Source organism: Protopterus annectens, chromosome 17.part0 (assembly GCF_019279795.1).
Source record: "Protopterus annectens isolate FY-2018-M chromosome 17.part0, PAN1.0, whole genome shotgun sequence".
Classification (NCBI taxonomy): Eukaryota; Metazoa; Chordata; order Ceratodontiformes; family Protopteridae; genus Protopterus; species Protopterus annectens.
This window is the reverse complement of record NC_056751.1, coordinates 651,787,697-651,814,555: the sequence shown is the minus strand read 5'-3', so window position 1 is coordinate 651,814,555 and position 26,859 is coordinate 651,787,697. Positions and strand designations below refer to the sequence as shown.

Sequence of the window (26,859 nt, the reverse complement as noted above, 5' to 3'; positions counted from 1 at the left end):
CTGGTCTCAATAAACAATTATAGTCAACCAATCATTGTTTGTTCTGTTGCTTTTTAAGGCGTGATATTTTGTCATTTTGGATAACACAGATGAAGGCTTGATGCCAAAACCAGCCTGTTTTTGGTTGGCTTGAATAAATATTTATCCTGGCTTATGGACCCGAGTTCTGGCTTCTATTGGATTTTTACGTTATACGCAAATTTTTAGCCATGCACCTTTCCTTACTAGCGTGTTATTGTTTATTAGTTGGTTCATACAGTTGTTTTGTCTTGATTAAAGTCACTGTGCCTTTGTTTGCATTGATCACTTGTAAAGCAAAGCTTGGCAGTTTCGGAAAGTGTTAGTTTTAAAGATTAGTAATACAGCTAAGGATGCACTGTCATCAGTGTGTGTCATGTCTCAAAAGGCTCCATTTTATTGGAATATTGGACATTGTCAAAATGAACCCTAGGGTGGAGATTGGAAGAACTTATTAAAGAAAAGAAAAACTCAGTGGCAGATTAAATTAGCTGCAATGTTTCCACCCGGTCTGAATGAGACTGTTTCTATTGCTCCCATATTGTTGGAAAGGGCTAATAGATTTTAGTAATATATATATATAATTTTAAACATAATATATTTAAGCATGTGAATTTGGGTTTCACATTACTATAGGTATGTAGATACTGTATGTTTATATATGAATTTTAGTAGGGTTTTTGAATGTATTCAACATTTTTATGACATGGTTTCTTTAATGTTATGTAAAAAAATGTTTGGAATTAATAAGGTTCAATTATGATGTCATTAATAGAAAGCATTTAAATGGTTCACTTTTAGTAGGAAGTTGTATTCTGATGAAGTATCTTACAGGAGATGAAAGTGCTTAATACTAATAAATAACTGGATTTTTATTTTTACTTGCTGAGTGCATTTTCTACAAGGATGGTATTTCAGTTATTTTAGTGACATTTGTGTGTTTTTTACTTGGTATGGTGTTGCTTGGTGTTTGTATATGTTTTGCACACCTATACCATCCTTTTCAGAGGCTAAATGGATACTTTAGATGCCTTCAATCTTTCTGGGACTGATGTTACCAAAGAGGTGAAAGCAGAGTAAAGCAGCTAAGGTTGGAAGTCTTTCAGTTGAAAGAGGAGTTTACCAAATTAATTGAGCTTTTTACTCAGAAGGAAAACTGTTCATGCCTAGCCACTGGGCAGTCTTTTATGGGTACACAGTCTCATTTACTTCCTGATAGCCATGGTTCTACGATTACACAGGCATGTTTCATTTTAAATCACCCTCCTGATGATTTTAGAGGAAACAACAATGCTATTGGCTGTGCGGGTCACATGGGAATCAATCCGGGACTGCAACAGGAAGCATACCTCTCAACCTGGAAACATCAAAAATCTGGACAAGGCCCATGAAAAATAGGTACAAATGTGTACGCTGATTAGCATCTAATTTGCATATATAATTATTTAACCCCACCCACTCCAATGGAATTGTGGGATACCAACTTTCAAACGCACACTGAAGAACAGACAACCAAAATATGGCACCAGAGTTCCCCTGCAGCCATTCCAATGTTCCATTTCTTGGCTATTTCACCCATTTACCATAAACACTAATGTGTTGCATACTGCTTTACTTCTACAATGAGTATTTGGATTTTATTTTTACATTTTGTAGCACAATAATGCACAAACACTAACAAACATCTGCTAAACAAAGCAATACTGTCTCACCATGAAAATAGACTTAGCATTAAAACATCTCTGCCCTTGAAAGTCACATTCATTGAAACAGCATTGAAACCCACACCACATCAAAAGAAAATACATCTGGCCAGTGGTGGATAAAGAATACCTTTGAGCTGTTTTCAAATCATTGGCCCCTTGCACACTAAACAAGAAACATACATGTGTTCTTTTCTTTGATACACCTTCCTGATTTTATTGAGTTATATTCCTTGTATAATACAGCACACTTGTTAGACAGAGCACATTTTAAATTTATTGTTTAACATTTTTCCAGTAGGCTATACTGTAGACAATGAAACAAAATGCATGAACCAATAATATGACAAAACTGTCCAAAGAGGCACACTACAATCAAAGAAGCACATTGCAACTGCTTCCACAAAATAAGGTAATCTAAGCCCCAGTCCTTGTTCATCTACTCAGTCTCCTTAACTACTGCTCTTCTCCCCCACTCAGCCTTACACTCCATTTTTGCTTCCTCACTCCTGTACATCTCACATATCCATCCTTCTTCCCCCTCGCTCCTTTCCCTCCCACCAAATCCAGAATGCTCCTTCACCCTCACTCAGCTCTTCCCTTATAAAACATCTGTAGTGAGACTTTGGGACAGATAAACTCTGTACGACTGAGTGTCATATTCATGTACAGTCAGTCCTATGATTTGTTTTACACAAAGAATATCTCATTGCATCAGTTGGTTGAACCAAAAAATGGTCCCTACAGTACCCATCCTGTGCCTCAGTGTCTCATTTGAATACACGAGACATGCAACACATACAACAGTGTTGCTGTTACCTATCACAGTGATCCCCCTAGCCTGTGCAAGTGATGATGATTGTAATCATATCATCCTCTAACCTACATGGGTAAATTCATGTTAGACTGACACTCTGGATGGTCCATGCATTGAGCAGCATAGCCTGAGTGTGATAATGAATGTGTCATTTTATACTTGTGTTGTTTGATTCATGGCATGTAGTAGTGAGGCAAATGCTGTATCTCTGGCAGTGCTATAATGCACTGTAACTACATTTGCCTTGCATGGAGTATTATTGCTACCTGCTCCTTTCAGACTGGATGCATCACTCTTCATTAGCTGCTGTAATAGGTACAGTGCTCCCTGATATAATTTTCACCTGCTGCTGCTATAGCCATTTCTGCATAGCCATGGTATAAAGTGTCGCACAAACAAGGGCTATTTGGCTAGAGATTTCTGGGGATTACTGCACTGCCCCCCACTGGACACATCAATACAGCACAACCATCCCTCCAGAAGGCCAAAATTGCATCCCACCACGTTCTGTGTTTCTGCACATGTCCAGTATTATATGTTATCTATAGCATGGTCTACCAGGGAAATGAGTTCTGGTGTAAAATACCTGTATACTGGTGGTTCTATGTATGTCTGTCCTTAATAATTATATATATTCCTGTAGATGCTGCCATGTAATGTTGAAGAATTAGTTTGATATACACATGGCTGCTGCCTGCAATCTCCCTAGTATGTCTCCATAGGTTGCTGAAAAGTCCATGTACCCAGGATGTTTAAACTGCGTATACATTAATGTCCACTGGGTTGGGCCATCTATTAATCCCTATTGACCCTGCACAATTCATCTTTATTGATCATGCATAAGAGCAATATGTGATTTCCTACACAAGGAGAAGAAATCCACAATCAGTTATATGCTGGTAAGTTAGGCACTTAAGTAGTATATACACATGTGTGGAAGCTTGTGGTATGCCATGTCTGGGCACTGGCTCTAAACATGGCCAATAACACATGCTGCCATTCTCTAGCAAATGGCATTGCAAACATTTTAACATTTTGTGCTGTAGCTAATTTTGGTGTTCAATACAGGTGAACACCACTAAATAGTATGCCTGTGCTATATGTCTCAGAATCACTCCTCCATGTTTGATTCCATTATTTGCATTAATTACAATGCCTCACTTGTACCGAGAAACTAATATCCATGTCATCATGCAGATCATCGACATATGCTGCGTACTGTGCTATTTGTGTCACTACTTGCTTCTCTGAATTATCTCCTTGCTATACCTTGACCCTGTCTACACTAATTTGTTCAGTACTATTCATAAGAGCCTATAAATCTCACCTATAACACACCCAGAAACAAACACACACACACACACACGGGCGCGTGCGCGTGCACCTTACCTGAACTTGTCCGTTCCGCTTGGCGCTCGCATATTCCCATAATAATCCATTTATAAGTGTGTCCTTCTCGCAGGCATCCAGATCCATTTAGAAAAGCAGTCGTTACTTCCTTCCTGCTCTTGCGCATTCAAAAACACACTGGCAATACACGCACAATGTACACGAGTGCTAAATTCCGACAGGCTGATGGAGCTGACATCATTGCGCATGTGCGGTGACATCAGCAACATGCAGGACAAAAAATGAAAAAAAAAATATGCGGGGAAAATCGGAAATGAAGGGGTGCCACTCGGGAATCGTGGCACCCCATTTTTTGACCCCAAAACCCGGCAAAAAATGGATAATTCGGGATGGTTGGGAGGTATGACAGGAAGTGACCGTGGCTTCTGAGGTACAGAGCCATAATTTGGTGAATTCTTCTACTTTTTCTACTTCTTTACCCCACGACATTCATTTAAATCAACAAGGAGTGCTTAATGGCCCTAATTCAACTGGCGGCAGTCTTCGGTTGCAAGGTACTGTTCATTACAACAAAAAAGTTGCTGGTTATAGTAATAATACTGTTAATGTTGGTTCTGGTACCTCGCAAAGGCAGGGAGATGAGGTATCAGGTCCTTGGGATGTTAATGCAAAGTTTTTCACCATATTGAGAAAACAGTTCAACTTTTCAGGGGATGGTGCAGTTCCAGTAGAGCATATTGGTGAAAGTGAAGGGACTGAAGCATGTGCCCATAAGGACTTGAATTATCGACTTGAAAAGAGACTGTTCAAACTCAAAACTTTACAGATGGACATTGCATATTTGAATCAATGTATTAGTTTGAAAATTATACCACAAGGGGTAAGACAGTACAAATTCCCCTTTGGTATAATGTACAATGAAGAAATTGTTGATGATTTTGTGCAGTTTTTTGATGAAATAGGGTTAAATTTGCTTAGAAAAACAGTGTTTTACTATGAAAAGCAAAAAGATGTGATAGCTAAAGAGGTAGATGTTTTGGACAAGAAAATTAAAACAGATTTGTTGTTTTTCCAGTACAATGCAATGTATTTCAAAGTGCTTGATAAGGTGGAAAGGAGATGTTATAATATTTTTCAAAAGAAAAAATGCAAGCTGGATAGGGACCAGAAAAGTTATTTAAACAAACATGTTTATCCTATTAGACAATTAATTAACAACAAACATTATGTTCCTTATGGGGAAGAAGTTAGAAATTCTAGTAGTTATAGTGAAGTGGTTAGAAGTGGTGACACTTGGAACCTGGATGGAGAAATGGGGGAGGGGGAACAGGATTTTCCAGTAGTCAGACGCTCGGAGAGACTACACAGCATTACACGGAGAAGGGGGAATACAGCAATAGTTATTACCCACCGAGGAGGAATGCATACCCCAATAGGAACAGATACAAGAATTAGCATACACAAGACAAGACATTGTGAAAACAAAGGATGGGTTCACTATATACAATTTCACAGATAGAAATATTACTGATGATTATTTCCGCTTATTTTCCAATGGAATTAAGTTTATTCTATCTTCCAAGGATGAATTAGTGAAAAATATTCTTGCATTGAAGATCTATACCAGGAAATAAAATTTTGAAATCATGTTGGGTAATAAGGAAAGTGAAAATATAGTCTGTGCTAATAAATCTATGTCTTTATCTAAAAAAAGAAATACCTATAATCTACCCTTAGTAGAAACATACAAAACGCTTGTTCTGGAAGATATTTATGGCATGGCTCGGGGTTGCAACAGGAGACAGGGTAATTTAATAGAGGGAGAATATAACCTCTGCTTAGATTTAAGGAAAGATAAACAGATTAGTGTCATGGTTCCAGACAAAGGGGGAGGAGTAGTGCTATACAAAATTTTAGATTATTTGAATGAGATGCAGAATTTACTTTTTGATGAGACTACCTATTTGGGTGTTTCTAGAAATGAGATTAATATTTCCTATTCTAGGATTGATTCATATGTTGAGGAATATCTGCTGGATGGAAGAATTGATATTGAGCTATATGACTTTTTGTATAGAAGGGACCCTGTGATACCGTTTTTTTTTTGGTATACCCAAGATTCATAGAAATGTTTTGAAACCACCATTTAGACCTACTGTGGCAGCCAGGGGTTCCAAATTTCATCCCTTGGCTGTGTTAATAGATCCCTGTATACAGCATGTGGTTGATAAGACCCCCCACTTATTAAAGGATTCTTTGGGAATTTTTGGGTTTAATAAAAAAAGAGTTATGGACAGAGAATATTATCTTTTTAACAATAGATGTCAAAGATTTGTTCATCAGTATTCCCAAGGAGGAGGGTCTCATGTTGTTTGAACAAATGTTATGGCATGGCTACACTGATCTGTGAGACGGTGAGCATTGTCTTAGACAATTTTTTATGGTTTGAGGGAGAGTACTATCAACAGATCAGGGGTGTAGCCATGGGGGCAGAGTGTTCGCCTGTGTATGATAACTTGGTCCTTCTGGGTTGGGAGAATCAGTTGTTGCTGTAGTTGTATCTTTCGGCTTTTCCCTGTTAGGGGTCGCCGCAGCGGAACTCCAGTCCGCTAATGATTGGCAGTAGATTTTTTATGTACCGAGTTGCCAGCCCTGACACACAACATTCAATGAGGGTACACCCATTCACGCATGTCTCCACAGAGAAGACGCTTTATCTGAGAATCGAACAGGACAACGTCTTACTGTGAGGCGACAATGCTACCGCAGCACCACCACCCCAGTGGTTGAGAGAATCAGTATGTATTAAATTGTCCTTTCTGGGGTAGTGTCAAGTTGTATGTATGTTATTTGGATGACATTTTTATCCTCTGGGAGGGTAGTGAGTCTGAAATTCCTAAGTTTATTCAATATTTGAATTCCAGCACGGATTTTTTTGATTTTACATATCAGTATGATACCAAAGGTATAAATTACTTGGATACTTATATTTCAAAAGGAATTGATGCATTTAGGTCTAAAATATATAGAAAAGACACTTTTTGCAATGTATATTTGCATTTTGAAAGTAACCACCCCATGAGACAAAAGATAAGTATTGTTAAGGGTCAGGCCATCAGGGTGGCCCGTATGACTTCACATCTGGAGGTCTTGGGCCCTGAACTAGAAAAGGTTTCTAGTATGTTCCAAGATAGGGGATACCCCAAATATATAGTAGAAGAAATGTTGAACAAAGTATATGTGAAATGGGGTGTTTTTTATAAACTACTCCTGGGGTGGGTTTTACTACAAGTGTGAACCATTCCAGGGATGGTCTTCAGACTAAAAAGTTTGAAATAATTTGTGTATTGCAGTACCATTGGAATACCAATAGTATAAAAAAGTGATGGAATCTAACTGGAATATTTTTAGAACAAACAGGGAAATTTTCAACAAAGTGGGAGAGAAACCAATGTTTATTAACAAGATGGGTCTAAACCTGAAAAAACTTTTTGAAATGAAAATAGATAGGATTGAGGTGGTGGGTTTAGGCACTAGACTATGTGGGATGTGTGCACAATGCCCATACATTAACAAGCAGGTTAGTTTGATTTTGAACAATAGTTTGAAAAGTAAAATTACATTCAAAAAGGGAAATTGTAATACCACTGGATTAGTTTATTTGGCAGTATGTGCGACATGTACTCACTATTATGTGGGAAAAACAGAATGTATGTTAAAAAAACAGAGTGCATGAACACAACAATGATATAAAAAATCATAAATTATACAGTGCTTTGTACAAGCATTCCCTCACTTGTACAGAGTTTGTGAAATTTGTGTTTGGTATATTGGATATTGTCAAAATTAACCCTAGGGGTGGAGATTGGAAGAATTTATTAAAGAAAAGAGAAACTCAGTGGCAGCTTAAATAAGCTTCAATGTTTCCACCCAGACTGAATGAGACTGTTTCTTTTGCTCCCATGTTTCTGGAAAGGGCTAATAGACTTTTAGTAATATATATATATATATATATATATATATATATATATATATATATATATATATATATATATATAATTTTAAACATGATATATTTAAGTATGTGAATTTCAGTTTCACATTACTATAAGTAAGTAGATGCTGTATGTTTATATGTGAATTTTAGTAGGGTTTTTGAATGTATTCAACATTTTATATGACATGGTTTCTTTAATGTTATGTAAAAAAAAATGGAATTAATGAGGTTCAGTTATGAAGTCATTAATTGAAAGTAGTTAAATGGTTAATTTTTAGTAGGAAGTTTTATTCTGATGAAGTCTCTTGCAGGAGATGAACGTGCTTAATACTAATAAATTACTGGATTTTTATTTTTACTTCCTGAGTGCATTTTCTACAAGGATGATATTTCAGTTCTTTTAGAGACATTTGTGTAGTTTTTACTTGGTGTGGTTTTCCTTGATGTCTCAAAAGGCTGTTATGTGTTAAAACACATTATCAGGAAGGAAAGGTGTTGGGTGGCTTATTCTTGTCTTACTTGTGTTTAGATCCCTATGTCAAAGTTTCACTGATGTGTGATGGAAGGAGACTGAAGAAAAGGAAAACGTCAACAAAGAGAAATACCTTAAATCCAGTTTACAACGAAGCCATAGTTTTTGATGTTCCTCCAGAAAACATTGATCAAGTGAGCCTGTTAATTGCTGTCATGGATTATGACAGGTGAGATATCAAATAAAAAGTATTGTTAACTCTGTAAGCTGTTGTCTATGTGAATACGCAGATTTTTCTTAAAATATCTTTTGGGACTTCAGTGGTAACTTTTATTAATCTCTTGGTGATATGCTATGCTGATTCCGCTGTCTGTCTTTTCATACACCTAGGCCTGTAATCCTCTGCAAACACACTTAATGCTTGGGTTGCCACCTTTTCCAAGTGCCTAAAGTGGGAATTTATTTGTAGAAGTACATGATTTTTCAGGACAAAACATACTCACCACCAGTGCAAAATACAGAATTTCACTTTTTTCCCAAATAAAAGCTCTTCTTGTAGTATTTGAGTTGCTTATAGGTTCATAGGTAAGTACTAGGCTATCTGCCCAAGGGCATCTATAAGTGTAGCCAGAATGTGTTGGCTTTCGCTGCCCCCTTAGATTAGTTCCCTGTACCTCGGTCCAGCAGAGCCATTAGTTCCCTGTGCCTCTATCCAGCAGAGCCACTGCAGTGATCCCCGGGGTAAATTTTCTGTTTCCTATCCACTCGTCAAGGTTTCTCCTGAAGAGTGTTAGTGAGGGGCTCTGCCTAATGTAGATTGGAATCCTGTTCCAAAGCATGGGGAGTCTCTGGGACATGAAGCTATCCCTCCAGCATGTCCTATTTATTGTTGTGGTGAGGTTTAGATCCCTAGAGTGTGTGGCTCTTGGGGATTTGTTTTTTTTTTAGATGGAGCATGTCCATCAATTCTGGGTTGGACATGGCCTTGTATGTCAGGCAGAGATCACCTCTGAGTAAGCGGTATGCAACAGAGTACAGCTGGAGTTTCTTCAATCGGGCTGCATAGGGCATATGTTTGAGGCCAGTAATCCTCTTGGTAAGGTACTTCTGTGGTCTTTCCAGCTGTTGCAGGTGGCTTGTAAGGTACATCTCAAATGGGGCGTTGTACTCTGTGATGGGTCTGATGAATGATGTGTAGAGGGGCACAATAACCTCTTTTGTTCTAGATGTGAACCCTTTTGTGATTAGGTGGGCCACATAGAAGGAGTTTCTAACCACCTTGGCAATATGATTATCAAAGGAGAGATTACTATCTACTTGGGTCCCCAGATCCCTTATTACATTGTCTGTATTTAGGGGGCTACCACGTATGTGGTAGTTCGCAGGTACTTTGTTTTTTTCCAAAGGGGATGGCTATGCACTTTTTGGCATTTAGCTTGAGGCCATGATTTTGACACCAGGTATCCATCTCAGTGGGACCCTTCTGGAGGATGTCTGTATCAGCTCGAGCATCAGTTTTGGCCCCCAGTTTGCAGTCATCTGTGAACTTGGTCAGCCATAGTCCTCCTGTGCTTGCCTGTACCTCTGAGAAGTATATACCGAACAGGGGGGGATCCCAGAACTGAGCCCTGGTGGATGCCACTTGTAACTGGTTTAGAGTCAGACCTAGAGCCTGCAACTCTCACCGTGTGGGTACTGTTCTTGAGCCAGTTGGCAACCCATCTCGTCACATAGGGTTTATGTTCAGGCTGGTGAGCTTGTCTATAATACCAGAATGGGAAATGGTGTTGAAAGCCTTTGCAAGGTCTAGGTAGGCTGTCTGGACCTCCTTTACCTCATCTACAGCCTTGGTAACTGTCTCAAAGAAGTCCACCAGGTTTAGGAGGCATGATCTGTGCTTAACAAAGCCAAACTGAGTAGGGTCCAATGTTTGAAGGTTCCCAATATCTCTATTAATGAATTCCATGATGATGCGCTCCATAGCCTTGCAGACCAGACTAGTCAGGCTTACAAGGCGATAGTTCCCTGGGTCTGTTGTGGCTCCACCTTTGTGCATTGGGATAACTGTTGCTGTGTGCCACTCTATGGGTACGTAGCCTGTAGCCAAATTTTAATGACTATAGCCCCCAACATATCCCAACCTCAACATTATAATCTATGAAATCACTCCAGTTGAGAAGGTGTATATGTATAAATCTAAATCAAGGAAAGTACAGTCCAAGTAATATCTACCCCAGTTACCCATTCCTGACAGTATATTTGTTTGCCAACAAGTGTCTCAGTATGGAGGCTAAGGGTAATATAGCAGACAATCAGAAGACCACACATCCATCAGATGACACTGGGTAGTTATATAGCATGGACGTATGACGTGGTAATCTAAGGAAAATATCTGCAATGCCTAGTGAAGAAATATATGGAAGTAGTGTTGCTGGCTCTGTTTGAAGAAAAAATTGCAAAGGCCAAGCATCTGTCAACTGCTTCAGTACCTAACCACACAATTTAATGATACATTTCATTACATAGTACAAAAAGCACCCACACATACCCATTAACACTCATGGCAGTATCACTTAAACACATATTGTGATGCTGCCACGTAAACCAATATTTATCACATGCATTGCTGTGTCTACTGCACAACTACAAATTCCTAAAAGAACAAGTCACTGACCTGTGCCTGACTATTCAACACCAAAAAATCTACAAACCCTCCAAGATGTGAAAAAAAAATCTGCAAGAAGAACCAGAATCCACCATATCTGAAAAAAACAATTGCACATGTGCACCTGCACCCCACTCATAGCCTTGTATGTACTACTGAAGTTGGGAGCTGGCATAATGGTTAAGGTGATTATCTTACAAACACAAGGTATAGGGTTTTATTCTCACCTTTGGAAGCATGGTTAGCCCCCCCCCCACATTTGTTAGTGAAGTGTAGGTATGCCCAGAAGTTGCAGTCTATTGTTTTAGGTTGGGTTTAGCATAATGGTTAAAGTCTTCACATCGTGGACACAAGATACAGGGTTTGATGCTGACCTAAGGTCATTGGCTAGATTTAAAATGGCCATTCACGGCAGATAGTCTAGTAGTCACCTATGAACTATGAACTACAGTGAACAAACCTCTTCACATGAAGACTAAACAAAATCTAACAGCCAGAAGCCATTTCTGTTTCTCCCTTTTCTGCTTTTACACTGCAAACAATGGTGTGACTATAAGCACCCCAGATGGATTTCTTTTTCAAGACTTCTGACTTTATTAACTGCTGTCGTCATCAGGATATAGGAACATAAGGCGGGGTGTACATGATGGATAGATAGTCTAAACGCTTTTGGCTGCAGTTTTAAGACAGTCATTCCAAAACTATTATACTCTATCCATCCTCATCTCAGCCACTTCCAAGGTCATTGCAGTGTTGCATCACCTGCATATTAGGGGGCTGCATGTTTCTGCTTATATAATGCCTTTATTCAAACATGGATGTTATCCACTACTCAAGTCATTTTGCTATTGTATACCCATATTAATCAGATGTTGCTTTGACAATCCTTCTCAGTGGTATGCCTAATATTTTTTTTTTGGTAAAACAAAAGAAGTAGCTGTTATGCTGACTTACAGCCCTAGCCATGCCCATTCAGCCTTGCATTTGAACTTGTTTATTTGATTTCAGTTCCCCAGGGTAAACACACAGGTTCATAGGTTCGTAAGTAAGTTCTAGGCAATCTGTCTGCAGACCCTTTCAAGCCCACCCCCCCCATTTCAAAATTACACTATAGCTTCAAGGAGAGGAAGACAAGATAGACCATGAGAGATTCTGATGCTGTCCATCCAATTATCTCCATTTACCTCGAAGGTGGCAAGGGTGCTACTCTGCTTGACATGAAGTGGAAGTTTGTTGCAGAGGTGAATCTATCACACCAGTGTGTCTTATTTATCTACTGATGAAGGTTTAATTCCTTTAACCAAGTATTTGATATATATTAGTGCTGTGAAGGAACAGGAGATCAAATAGGGTTGGATCGTTCATGGCACTGAGGAGTCTGTAAGAGATTGCCACTCTCTCCAAAAATACTATGATTTTTGAGGCCATTGATCTTTTTATCTATGAATCTCTGAGATTTTAAGTCGTGTGATATATTCAGATAAATACTCATTTATACATGTCGCCTCACAGTAAGAAGTTTTCTGGTTTGATTCTCGGCTGGGGTGCCTTCTGTGCTGAATTTGCATGTTCTCCCTGCGTTCGTGTGGGTTTCCTCTTGGTAATCCGATTTCCTCCCACAATCCAAAGACATGCCTCTGGAGCATTTCTCCCTGGGCCTATGCAGAAAATAGGCACTGTCCTAGTCTGACTTTCCCGGTCAACATAAATGATAAATAAAAATTAAATAAAATACATGCCAAAAGGTGCATTTTATTCAATTATGGATCTGATTAGATACCAGTAAAGGGGAGTTAAGACTTCTTTGGATCTAGTGGAGATGCCTTTGGAAATTAGATGGTCCAGATGAAAGGCATTCCAAACTACTGTTGAGACATGATGGGCAAATGATAACAACTTATCATTAAGAGTATCCAGATCCCTTACACTAGTGCATGATTGGAGGCGTGCATCTCCTACAAGGTAACTGATTTGTTTACCTAAATGAACTATGCAACAGTTTTTACATTTAATTCGAGACCATTGTTCTTGCACCAATTGTTAACATGGTCTAAGCACTGTTGGAGCAATGTGAATCAGCTGAAGATCAAACAACAACACCCATTTAACAGTTATCTGCAAACTGAGTTAACCAAAGGCCAGAAATGCTGACCTGAAGGTCTAAGAAAGATATACCAAATAGGAGAGGGCTGAAAACTGAGCCCTGTGGTACACCACTGGTAACTTTTTCTGCTTTCAGAAGTAGCACCCGCTATTCTAAATCCATGAGTTTTGTCAGATAACCAGTTAGCTATCCACTGCACAATATAAGGATTTGTAGTCAGATTTTCACATCTGTTAATAATGCTTCCATGAAGAATAGTGTCAGAGGTTTTCACCTGGTCTATATATGCTATATAGGTTCATAGGTTCATACTAGGCTATCTGCCCTAGGGCATTTATAAGCCTAGCCAGAATGTGTTTGGCTTTCGCCACCCATTTTAAATTTATTTTGCTATACCCTTTGTTAGTATACTGTGCCTCTGTCTAACAGTGACACAGAAGTGATACCCAGGGTAAACCTATGATCTCCCATCCACTCATCAAGATTCCTCTTGAAGAGAGTCAATGAGGGACTCTGCCTAACCTGGACTGGGATTTTATTCCAGAGTGAAGAGCCTCTGGGTTATGAATCTGTCCCTCCAGCATGTCCTATTTATTTCAGTGCTGAGGTTCAAGTCTCATGGGATTTGGATTTTCTGAGGTGCAGCATGTCCATTAATTCCGGGTTGGACATGGCTTTATACGTCAGGCACAGATCGCCTCTGAACAGGTGGTATGCCACTGAGTAGAGCTGGAGTTTCTTTAACCGGGCAGCATATGGCTTCTGTTTGAGCCGTTTGATCCTCTTGGTGAGGTACTTTTGGGGTCTTTCCAGTTGCTGCAGGTGTCTGGTAAGATACATCCCAAAAGGGGCATTGTACTCAATTATGGGCCTGATGAGGGATGAGTAAAGAGGCACGATGACGTCCCCTGATCTAGATGTGAATCCCTTCATGATTAGGTGGGCTATATAAAATGTTTTTCTAACCACTTTGGCCACGTGGTTGTCAGATGAGAGATTGCTATCATCTTGGGTCCCCAGGTCCCTAATTACTTCTTCTGTACTTAATGGATTACCACCTATGTGGTAATTTGTGGGCACTTTGTTTTTGCCAAACGGGATGACTATACACTTTTTGGCATTTAGCTTGAGGCCATGGCTGTGGCACCAGTTGTCTGTTTCTATGAGGCCCTTTTGGAGGATGCTTGTGTCGACTGAAGAGTTGATTATGGTTCCCAGTTTGCAGTCATCTGCGAACTTGGTCAGCCACAGTCCTTCCGTTTTGGCCTGTACCTCCGAGAAATATATACCTAACAAGAGAGGTCCCAGGACTGAGCTTTGTGGGACACCACTTGTAACTGGTTTGGAGTCTGACATGTCTCCAGCAATTCTAACCATGTGGGTTCTGTCCTTGAGCCAGTTTGCAATCCATCTAGTGACATAGGGGTTTATATTTAAGCTGGTGAGCTTATCTATAATGAGGTCCAGGTAGGCTGTGTGGACCACCTTCCCAATGGCCTTGGTGACTGTTTCAAAGAAATCAACCAGGTTTAAGAGGCAGGATCTGCCCTTAACAAAGCCAAACTGGGTAGGATCCAGTGTTTGTAGGTCCCCAATATCTTTATTTATGAGGTCTATGATGATCCTTTCCATAGCTTTGCAGACCAAGCTAGTCAGGCTTATATAGTTTCTAGGATCCGTTGAGGCACCAACTTTTGTGGAGAGGGACCAGTGTTGCTGTACGCCACTCTTTGGGTACATATCCTGTAGTAAGGCTGAGATTGAACAGTAGTCTTATGTTTGGGTTTAGCTCTTCTTGGAGTTCATGAGCCTGGGACACCATCTGTTCCCATTGATGCTGTGTTTTTCTGAGATGTCAGGGGGGCAGCACTCTGCTGGGATAGATATTTGCCCTTTTGGTGGGGATATGTACTGCATAACTACTATTCACTGCTTCAGTTACTTTTTCAAAGGCATTAATGAGGTTAAAGAGGCAGAACCTTCCTTTGATAAAGCCAAATTAAGAGGTCCCAGGGTTGAGAGATTTTCAATATCCAGATTAATGACGTCTGAGTTAATATACTCCATAGCTTTACATTTGAGGCTAGTGAGATTAATGTGTGTATAATTACCAGGGACCATAGTTAGGCCACCCTTGTGTAATGGCATTCCAATAGCTGTTGTCCAGGCTTCACGAATGTAACCAGTAGAGAGACATAGATTAAAGAGTTTAAGTAGGGATTCAGAAGGTCATATTTGTCATGGATAATCAGGCATCCTGGTATGTTATCAGAGCCTATGGATGAAGTATTCTTAGTTTTTAAAAGGACTAGGAGAACTTGTCCCATGGTAATTAAAGGAGGTGACTGGGACTGTAGAACCTGTGGTATGGCTGTAACTGTAGGTAGAGTAAAATTCATGTTAAATATGTCTGCTAGGATATTAGCTGTCTTTTTTGGGTCAGAAAGTGTAATATTATTTTGGACTAGCTCGAAACACTGTTGTGTGTTAATTCTTAACTTCCTGACATAGTTAAAGAACGATTTGCAGTTATTTTTGATTTACTGGCTATTTTAAGTTTATACTTTTGAGCTACCTCATGATTCCCAGAAGCACTCGTATAAACATTAAGACCTCATATAAGTAGCATTGTTGCCTCACAGCAAGAGGTTATCCCGTTCGATTCTCGGCTGGAGTGCAGGGAGTGCCTTCTGTGTGGAGTCTGCATGTCCTCCCCTCGGTTGGGTGGGCATTCGAAAGACATGCGTAAATGGGCGTGCCTTCGTTGAAGGTTGAACGTCGAGCTGGCACCTTGGCGTTCATGAAAATCTACTGCCAATTATTAGCAGACCGGAGTTCCGCTGTAGTGACCCCTAACTGGGAAAAGCCGAAAGACAACAACAACATAAGCATTAAGCAATTTCTGTCTGTTGTTATAATATTCATTTATACAGGATTACAGCACAGGTGTTTGATTTCAAACTTCTCATTATATTTGTTGTAGATAGGGACTGCCTTGTCCATACAACTGTTTAAGTGGGAGAGGAAGTCAGAGGAATGTTTAACAGCTTTAGCAATAGGATCCTTCACAAAGGATTACAGCTGAATTTATTTAAGTCAGCAAGTAACTTATGAAGGTTTGATTTTGAGAAGTCCGTAAACAGCTATTTACAGGGGAAGCACTACCAGTTTTAAAGGAAAAGGTCACTAAATTATTGTCAGATTTAACAAGACATGATGATAAATATGGAGCTGTGCAAGAAGCAGCCATTTTTGTGAGGACTGGATCCAGGATATTGGGCCCCTAGTAGGTTGGTTAACTATTTCTGAAAGAGAGTTAGAATTTATAATGTCAAGGAAGTGTTGGGAATTCCAACCATTGAGTGTGTAGGTCTACTTTTGTTGATGGATAGCTGAAGTCCCGCAGTAGAAAGGCCTTGGGTTTAATATGAAATGGAACAGCTAATGTGCTAAGATAGCTGTCATGCTCAGAATGGGGATATACAGAGTGTACTATAGCTAGCTATGAAGTTGTAATTAGCCTCATTTATGGTGATTTCATCTCTTAGGAGATCACATGTGGTATTGGAAGGAATCTGTTGTGTGATGATGATATCCTTAACAAATACTGATACTCTCCCCACTGCTGTCAGTGGGTCTGAAGGCATGATAGGCATTATACCTCAGAATAGAGGGAGAGCTTTCATTGCTCTGAAGATGTGTTTCTTTAATTATACATATACAGATGTGTTCAAGTTGCAGGAAAGCCTCAAGTTTGGGCATGTTTTGATAAAAACTACTGGCATTGGGTAAAGCCACATTAATGTGTCTGATATTAGAATTTACTAGGACGGAATGTCTATCAGATAGACTTTCCCTAAAAAGCACTAAGGGAACAGCAATGCTTCAGTTTGTATGTTATCGTGAACAAAATATAGTAACACGGCACTACCGTCATGCATTCCTTAAAGTACTTGGATGCATCTACTGAAATCATTGCCCCTCTTTATTTACTTTTTTTAATAGTACTGTTGATAGTGCAGAAGTTACTAGTGTTGCATATCCCCCAGCTATGTAAAACTTGCTTCTCCCAAGAGTGTCTGTTTGTATACATCTTTCAGACCAGAGTAAAATTTTTGACCCTGTGCTGATGGAAGCTGACATTTTATAGGTTCATATATGTACTTGGCTAGCTGCCCTTGTGAGCCATTTTAAGCTTGAATCAAACCCTGTATCTTGTGTCTGGTTGATAACTACCATAACCATTATGCCATCCCCCAACCATGGCTCATTTTATTGTGATAGTTATTGTTTTTTTTTAATAATATCACTGCTGGCACAGTTGATGACTAGTGCAGTTTGTCCTCAAGTTATTTAACTTGCTTCTATGACAAAATGTCTGCTTGTACATCTCTTTCTGAGTGGGATACAGCTGTTCGACCCCAGGCCTTGGAGGCTGTATAGGCTACTGCTGCATATGCGTTGATAGAAGCAGGTATTTTACCTTGTTTTGTTTTGAGAGGTACTGTTCCCTTTAAAATAATTTAATTGCCAGTGTAGTGGGTGATGAATGTCTATCAACTTTTTAAATTGCTTCTGCCACAGACTGCCTATTTGCATAACTCTTCCTGACCAGGCATTGGCTGGTTGACCTTGGCCTGGGGGGCTTCTGAGTTATTGCTGTTTGTGTCAGCAGCAGTAGGCATTTTGTTTTATTTTGTTTTGAGCTTGTCTCTTTATTTTAATAATATTACCGTTAATGCAGTGGGTAACTACTGTAATCTTTCCCCAGCTACTTTACTTGTTTTTACAAAGATCAGTGCTGGCCAGGGCATAACTGTCTGACCCTGGCCACAGAGTGTATTTCAGCTACTGCTGTTCGTGTGTTGACAAGAGCAGGCATTTTGATTCATTTTGTTCTGAGCTTAACTGGATGTTTTAATAATGTCATCTGAGGTGCAGAGGACAATAAGTATAAACAATCACCCACCTATTTAACTTGCTTATCTCACAAGCAGTATGCATGTACAGCTCTTCCTCTCTGGGAAGTAGCTGGTTGACCCCCTGGCAAGGGATGCTGTGCAACCTGCTCCTACTCATGCTTGGACAGGAGCAGACATCCTGTTCATACCTCTCAACCTGGAAACATCAAAAATCTGGACAAAGGCCGTGAAGAGCAGGTACAACTAGCCAAAAATCGGGGCACTGATTAACATAAAATTTGCATGCCTCATCATGCAACCCCACCCACTCCAATGGTATTGTGGGATACCATCATGAAGATTGAAGTCACTAAATAATAATAAGTAATAGCAGACATTTGAATTTCAGACTTCACGTCCCTCAGAAAATACATAATAATGCAAAACCTGTTATTCTGCAACTATCTGAATTTACAAGAGCAATATTTAAAATCTGTCCCTATTTTTTGGGCCTTTGTACCACCATTATTTTTGGTTTGTCCAAATTTTTTGCTCTAAGAGATTGAGAAGTATGATGTTAATTCAAACATTCTTACTGTGTCAACTTTTCAAGTTCACAGTACTATTAAGAAGCATCACTGATGATTTGTTCCATAACCGTTCCAGTAAGGGATTGAGATGTACAAAACAGGTTCCAATACATAAACGCTTAAGCTTCAAAAAGAATCTATCTAAAAATGCATTTCTGTTTTCACTGGATGAAAGGTAAAGTATAGCTTCACTCACACTGAAGTAGATAAGAGTAAAGTAGATAAGAGTAGCATCGCAGGGGGAGCCGAAGAATAACAACCACCAGGTATTCAGTCTGTGGAAAGAACAGCATATACAGTCTTATCACCATTTTTTTAGAACGTCCCCAATTTGCTTCATATTTTGCCCTGACCTTTTATTTTATTTTCTGGTAACTCACTGAGGGTTACAGTCAGTCAACAATGCCAAACAGAGTAGCATGCTTCTTACTTTTCACAGAATGCATCATGATTTAAAACCTGTTCTTCTATAAACCTTTATATTTATTAAGTGAATTAGAGTAGCATTTAAATACTGTCCCAGATTTGGGGCCTTTCATTTTTGAATGTTTCTGGCATTGTCCAGAATTCCTGTGCAAAAAAAGTGGAAAGGCATATAAGCATGCATACAAGCAATTAAAGGACCTCCCTCCAATTCATCCACAGGATAGTTTGAAAATTCTAGAGGAAACCATAGCGCTAAGCGAATAATCAACCCGACACAGAGATAGCATGCAGACTCCACATGGCATACAAGTATAGCTAATTACAACATACATTTTAAAAAAAATAAAACTAAAATCTACACAACAAATGTTAGGCTAAAACCGATTACATCCAGATAATCATTTTGGGGACTGTTGAGGTACCTTCAGCACTTTGTGCATATTGTGCAATTTAGTAAGCTGTGCATATGCTTTCAAGCAGACATAGATATTACACTTAGGATTTTCAAATGAAGGAAATGAGCCCAGCATGCTTGCCACGAACTATTATTGCTTTAATCTGAAGGCTTTTGGATTATTAATGTATACTTACTTTTCATTAAGTTCACTCTGCAGAGAAGATAGTTTCTGTTTAGTCCTTCGGACAACACTTTTAATTTCATGAATCTTATTACTGGTACTACAGTACATTAATATGAAGCAAAACTTCTTAAGCTACCTCTTCCAGTTTCTAGTCATTCAACTTAACTATCTCAAGTAGCATTACTGCAACTAACAACCAGAAAGCATCACATCTATCCCCTTACCAAACACAAGAAGACTTTTGGGTCATGTACATACCTACGACAATTTGTTTGGGAAAAATACTGGACACTAGGAAGAAAACTTGTGAAATGTATTACATTTGTTTGTGTAACCCTGCATGGAATGTGATTTGGAATAGAACTGGAAGATCCTCTAAAGCTAGCTATGATAACAACATCACCACTAATTCTAAGGGCAACCACAAAGCATTCTATAGCTATGTTAAGAATCTTAATGGCAACACCCAGATCTGCTCTGAGTTACAGCGCAACGGCACAAAAATTACAGAACCAACTGATATTTCCAACATCCTGGCAGATAGGTTCAGTGCTACCTTTACCCCCCTCTCACCCCCTAAAGGGCCTATATCAATCATAGTCTCACGTCAGGCTCTGTGCCCAATGAATGGTGCACAGCAACACTTATCTCACTCCGCAAAGGGGGAGCCACCACTGATCCTGGGAACTATTGCCCTATTAGCCTGATGAGCCTGGTCTGCACGGCCATGGAACGTATCATCATGGAACTCATAAACAAAGACATTGGTAACTTCCAAACTCTGGAACCCACCCAGTTTGGGTTTGTGAAAGGCAGATCATGCCTTCTGAAACTGATTGACTTCTTTGAGGCAGTCACCACAGCCATAGACAAGGGTAAGGTGGTTCACGCAGCCTATCTTGACCTCGCCAAGGCTTTCAACACCATCCCCCATTCTGGAATTATAGTTAAACTCACTAAACTAGGTATAAATCCCTATGCCACAAGATGGGTTGCCAACTGGCTCACTGACAGAATCCACACTGTAAAAGTTGCAGACTCCAAATCTGACTTCAAACAAGTGACAAGTGGAGTACCACAGGGTTCAGTCCTGGGACCTCTCCTGTTTGGTATCTACTTCTCTGAAGTACAAGCTAACACAGAAGGCCTCTGGCTAACAAAGTTCACAGATGACTGCAAACTAGGAGCCATAGTCGAGTCCCCAAATGATGTGGATATACTACAGAAGGGCCTCACTGAGACAGATCCTGATGTCAGAGGCATGGCCTCAAGCTCAATGCCAAAAAGTGCATTGTCATCCCCTTTGGTAAAAACTCTGTACTTATGAACGACCACATAAATGACAGTCTACTTAATGCGAAATATGTGATAAGAGACCTTGGGACCCAGGTGGACAGTAATGTTCTCCTTTGATAATCACATTGCCACAGAAGTCAGGAAATCCTTTTATGTGGCACACCTCATCACAAAAGGGTTCTCATCCAGGAAAAAAGAGGTCATTGTTCCCCTCTACTCAGCACTCATTAGACCCTTTATAGAGTACACCCCCCTTTTGGAATGTACCTCTCAAGACATCTGCAGCAGCTGGATAGGCCACAGAAGTACCTCACAAAGAGGATTACTGGCCTCAAACAGATGCCCTACACTGACCGTCTCAAAAAACTCCAGCTTTACTCTGTAGCATATCACCTACTCTGAGGAGATCTCTGCCTAACATATAAAGCTATGTTAAACCCAGAGCTGTTGGACATGCTACACCTAAAGAAATCCCAATCCCTCTGAGCTACATGCTCTAGGGACCTAAACCTTGTTACCACAATAAACAGGGTATGCTGGTGGGATAGATTCCTGTCCCAGAGACTTCCCATACTCTGGAACAAGCTACTCATCTGTGTCAAGCAAAGTTCCTCATTAGCGCTCTTCAAGAAAAATCTTGATGAGTGGATGACAAATAGGAAATATACCCCAAGGATCACTTCTGTGGCTCTGCTCGACAGTGGCACAGGAAATTAACTTTCTTGGATGGCGTAAGCTAGGGAACCTTGTTGGCTAGTCTTACTTAGGCCCTTGTGTCGATAGCCTAGTACGTACATATGAACCTATGAAATTTCAGTATAATTGCTTAATACTCTCAAACCTCTCTTGGTCGCAGCAGCCTCCTTGTTCCACACAGCTCAGCAATGACAGCAATACGTCCATGTCTCTTGCACACAGAGCCATTGCTCTTTTCCAAGTTGCTCCAGCTGCAGCCTTCCTTGATTGACAGTGCATAGAGGATCATCTTTATTTGCTACAAATTCAGATTCAGTGCATTGATGCAAGGTCCTCTTTCTTTAGCTGACGCAAGTCATGTGCAGTCCTACAACCATAAACAACTGTTTTCTTTCAAAGCTGTCTTTATTTATAGGCAGTCAGGGGACAGGCATGGTCTCACAATGCTGACATCATCACCCATGCCCCTGCATGTTGAAGACATTGCAGGATACACTGGCAATGCGTGATGACATCAGCATTATAAAAAAAAATTAAACAAAAAAAAATTGTGATTTGAAGGGGCCACTCAGGAATTTCTGGCACCTCATTATTTTAGCCTCAAAAACAAGAAATTCTGATGAATTCCTTATGGTTGAGAATTATGATCCTGTTTCATTTTTTTTTTTTGAGATTTACTGTTTCCTTTAATGTTATCATTGATGCTGCAATGGGTGAGTGTGGTAACGTGTTGCCTCTACATAAGTGGTTTTAGTCAAGGAGTGGTCATATGCAACAAATGGCATAAAGATGCAAAGAAATTTCTTTGCATTGACATTTGACATTCATGACAGATGCACAGGTGGGTACAATAGCTATAAGGTACCTTAGTTAAAATACAAACTTCTACCACCACAGATGAGCAGATAATGATAAATTTAAAATATTCAAAGAATAATGTCACATTAATCAGTATAAAACTGCTTTGTGTGGTGCTGTAATGAGTGAAAACTGGAAGTAATTTAATAACTTAAGAAAATATACTCATCAGCTATATAAGCCCTATTATTCACTTTAAACATAATAACATGAGTTTAGGATTATTAGTGTCATACTATGAAGCATTTTATATAAGGCCACTGTTTTCAAGTGCTAGTGGCTTCCTTTAGCTGCACTTACTTGTTTTAAGCTTTTATAGGAGCAGGGAAGCTTTTCAGTTTTAGAATATTTAGCACATCACCACTAGCTACCTGTTCCTTCAGCTGGTATACAGAAGAGGGGCAACGTTTCTTGGCTGCTGGACATTGCAACCTTAATGAGTGACTCACTTGTTGGCGTTCACAAGTGCTGTTTATTTTTCTGATTTCAGATTATTTGCTTATTTACTTTACAGCATGATTTTACTTATTGCACAGGTATGAACTTTGTGATTTATTTGATGCAAATATCTGGCCAGACCCTGCAATCTACAGTAAGAAAGACTAATAGACATATATATTTTTAAGACTTTTTAGCTAATGCACAGTCAAGAAGCTCTGATTTGCTGCAAGCTATGATAAGGAAATCTAATAGCTGACTTGTTTTGTCTTCTGGGATTGCTTTTACCTATAAGATTTTTCCTTTTCTACTTTTAGAGATATTTTACTCAATCCACAGTTAACAAACATTTTATTTGTTCGATAGCAAACATCTGGCAGGACACTGCAAGCTGCAATAATTAATACGGTAGCAGAATGAAATATTTGCTTAGATCATTTACAACTGATTTATGAGATATTTTACAGTATTCCATGGTTAGATATTTTAAGACACTTTTGGCAGCCACCTATATTTTGTTGATTTTTTTGTCAGAATCATTCAGAGAGATATTGTATGGCATATTTTAAATTTATACTCTAATGGCAAGCTTTGCAGGGATGGCCTGTACCTATATCCCAAAGGCTTTTGTATATGTGCTAAATCCTTGTCCACGCATGCAATCCCTTTTTTAAGGCAACATCAGTTTCCTAAAGCTTAACAAAACAGACTCCATATAACATAAAATTATTGTTGCTCAGTGCTGGGAGCCTTAACAAATACTCCACTCCCTTCAAGCATTCCTAACCCTGGAACATATTGATACATGCATCATCGCAGAGACCTGGCTAACAGCCAAGACAGCACTCTACCAGTCCAGGGCTTTAATACCCAACACGTGTTCAGGCCCACTGCACTAGATGAAGGCACTAAAGGTGACGGTGTCTTTACATCCTTAAAAAAATCACCACTAGATGCATTAGACAATATAATAACCTGGAACTCCTCCACACCCAGCTTAGTATCAACAAAAGCTGTTGTAATATCACAGCTAGTGATAGGACCCCCTCAGTCCAAACCTCCTACCTAACCTCCTACCTAAATAGTATGGAGTTCTTATCCATTAAACAAAACGCCAGTCTCCTAGATGATTTCAACTACCCCTTCATAAAGTGGGAGATTTACACATACTCAAACATGTACACCCATACATTTCTGAACTCCATCAGTATAAACCCTCTGAATGAGGTAGTCTGCACCAAGCCAGAGATGATATAATCCTGGATTTCATCCTTATCTACATGGGACAGCTTTGCTCTCCACCAGTTATAATTTCCTTCTTGGATACATCACAGCACAAATAAGTCATATTCACCATAAGACAGAAGAAGGAAGTTTCTTCCAGTACTTCAGTTTTCAGAGATTATATTGAGGCTAATCTACTAAAACTGAGTGATGGCCTTATTAAATTCAATACCCCATGCCAACACTGTTTTTGTGCCAAATTCTATACACATGTAAATAGCTGCATTAATGCAGCTGTCCTGCTTAAAGTAATTACAATGCCAAATTTAAAAATAACCCCCTGTGGTGGAACCCAAATATAAACAGGCTCTATAATAAAAGAAAAGAAAAAAGCTAACCCCGCGTAAAAATAAGTTTAACGCTTATGATTCCAAACATGCCGTTAATAAACTTAACAGGAAATTCTGGACCATAATCAAATGAGCTAAAACCAGATATGAGTTAAAATAGCCACCCAGGTAATGAACAACCACAAAGCATTCTTTAAATATGTAGACACCTCAGGAAAAATTCCCAGCACTCTGCAGAGCTAGTAGTAAATTATATCACGTACTTGGACGAGAAGGATATAGCTAATCTCTTGATGGACAAATTTATCTCATACTATGCCTCTCTCTCTCTACTCCATATCTGCATATACTGCATATAGAACACACCCAATATATTTGGATCTATAACATTTGCTAGTCCAGTGGTAGCATAAGCATCTGCTTAAGGGATTTCAATCTCTTTTGCAACATAAATAGGAGGACATTTTGGAGGTAAAGGTATGTATCACAGAGAACATTGCTATTATGGAACCATCTTCCTCTCCACATAAAGCAAAGTACTTTTCTTGTTTGTGTCTTTCGGCTTTTCCCGGTTAGGGGTCGCCACAGCGGAACTCCAGTCCGCTAATGATTGGCAGTAGAGTTTTACGTGCTGGCTTGCCGGGCCTAATGCACAACCTTCAACAAAGGAACATAAAGCAAAGTACTTTTCTTACTTTGTTTAAACATAATTGAGATGAACAGATGGAAAACCACAAATTCACATTTGGTTTATTGACCATTTCCCATCATATCCTTGTTCTGTGTGCCTCTGAGTTAATCATACACAAAAGAAAAAAACAACTACCATGAGAAAATAATGCTAAGCTTCTTAAGATCTTCACAGATCTATAGCCTTGTAAATACCTATGTACCTTTAAAACCTATAAGCATATTATGTCCTCTAGAAGGCTAGTTAATAGTCTGATCCAAGGAGTTTTGATTTAATAAAGCTAAGTACTTTAGGGCATATCTTCCTTTGGCGATATAAGTAATCCGGTCTGTTGATGGGTAATTCAATCTCCCAAAATGATGGAATTCTTGCATATAAAGTCTTAATCAAGTACATTTCAGACCTTACATGATTTTTGAAGGACACAGAGAGTGTCCTGCAACAGGTTGATAGTTGGTCCTGTTTAGTGTGATTTGGAGCACAATGAGTTCCATTTGTAGATCACTAGGAATCTGTCTAGTGGTGATACAATCCCTAACAAATATGGAGACTGCACCACAGTTGCCATGAGGTATAAAGGCATGGCAGGCATAACTCCCAGTTATATAAAGAGTGCATTCTGAACATTTAAACCAAGTTTCAATAATTATGCAGACATGAATGTGCTCCAGTTGCAGGAGAGCCTCAAGGACAACTAGCTTGTTACTCAGACTACTAAAATTGAGCCGAGCCACCTTAACACAATTCTGTTTCGGATTTGACATGTTAGTTAAATTAGCATAGAAATTGGACTCTGTCTAGAAAAGGCACTGTGGGTTTAAGAAGATCTTTAGCTAGTATGAGTATCCTTGAAATGAGAAGTACAGGCAATTATTTGTAAAACAAGTCAGATTGTAGAGTATCTTGTCCTGAGCTGACACATACTGGAGCTCCCTGGCATAACAACAAGTATTTAGCCAAATGTTGAAACCTTATATCTTTTCTTTACACATAGGCATCATTTGAGTCAAAGGAAGGATTCCATTTAGGACTGGATTCTTGTATAAATTTGTAACATGCATGGAGATTCTAACATATATCTCCATGTATCTCTCATGGTTTTACATTTCAAGTTGGGATCACCATGACCACCATGTTTTAGCTGTATTTGCTGCATGAAAGGTTCTTAAGGGCCTTGAGATATTAGAGATCCTGGTAGCTGAAAGACAACTCATTGTAGCCGTGTTTATTTTCTAGCCTAATGAGGGGAGAATCATTGTGCCTGACTACAGAGTCACTGATCACTAAAACTTTTCTATTTGTAGAGTGGTCTAATGCATTGGATTTGAAATAGTTTACTTTTGGTGACCTTTTGTTGAAAGTGTGCCTGAAGGAAATGCACTGCTAGATTTTTGCTGAGACCTAGTCTTTAGTGGTCTGAGAGGCTTTGGCTATGATTTTTGCAGCCTCATTATAAGACATTTCAGAGTCAGATGGTACAGATTGTAGCAGTTGTGTATGCTGCGCTGCTCATAGTCTGTATTTTTTGTGCAAGTGACGCCTGCATATTTATTAAACATCTGCATCTCTTACAAGCAGAATGTCTTGTATTTAGCAAGAGTTCATTATCTGTGAGCAGTCACTACACTGCCTAAGGATATCAAGTGCTATAAGACTGGTGAGAGAAGGGAAACAAGCAGGCT

The 26,859-nt window shown here is 39.3% G+C and overlaps 1 protein-coding gene across 1 annotated transcript in view; it reads left to right on the top strand.

Moving 5' to 3' along the window:
* The window catches only part of SYT9 (synaptotagmin 9), a 1,541,933-nt gene that overhangs the window by 1,363,321 nt on the left and 151,753 nt on the right, over nt 1-26,859 (top strand). The window contains exon 5 of the mRNA XM_044059738.1: nt 8,415-8,586. Coding sequence (XP_043915673.1) covers nt 8,415-8,586 — 172 coding nt within the window. The remainder of the gene's footprint in view (nt 1-8,414; nt 8,587-26,859) is intronic.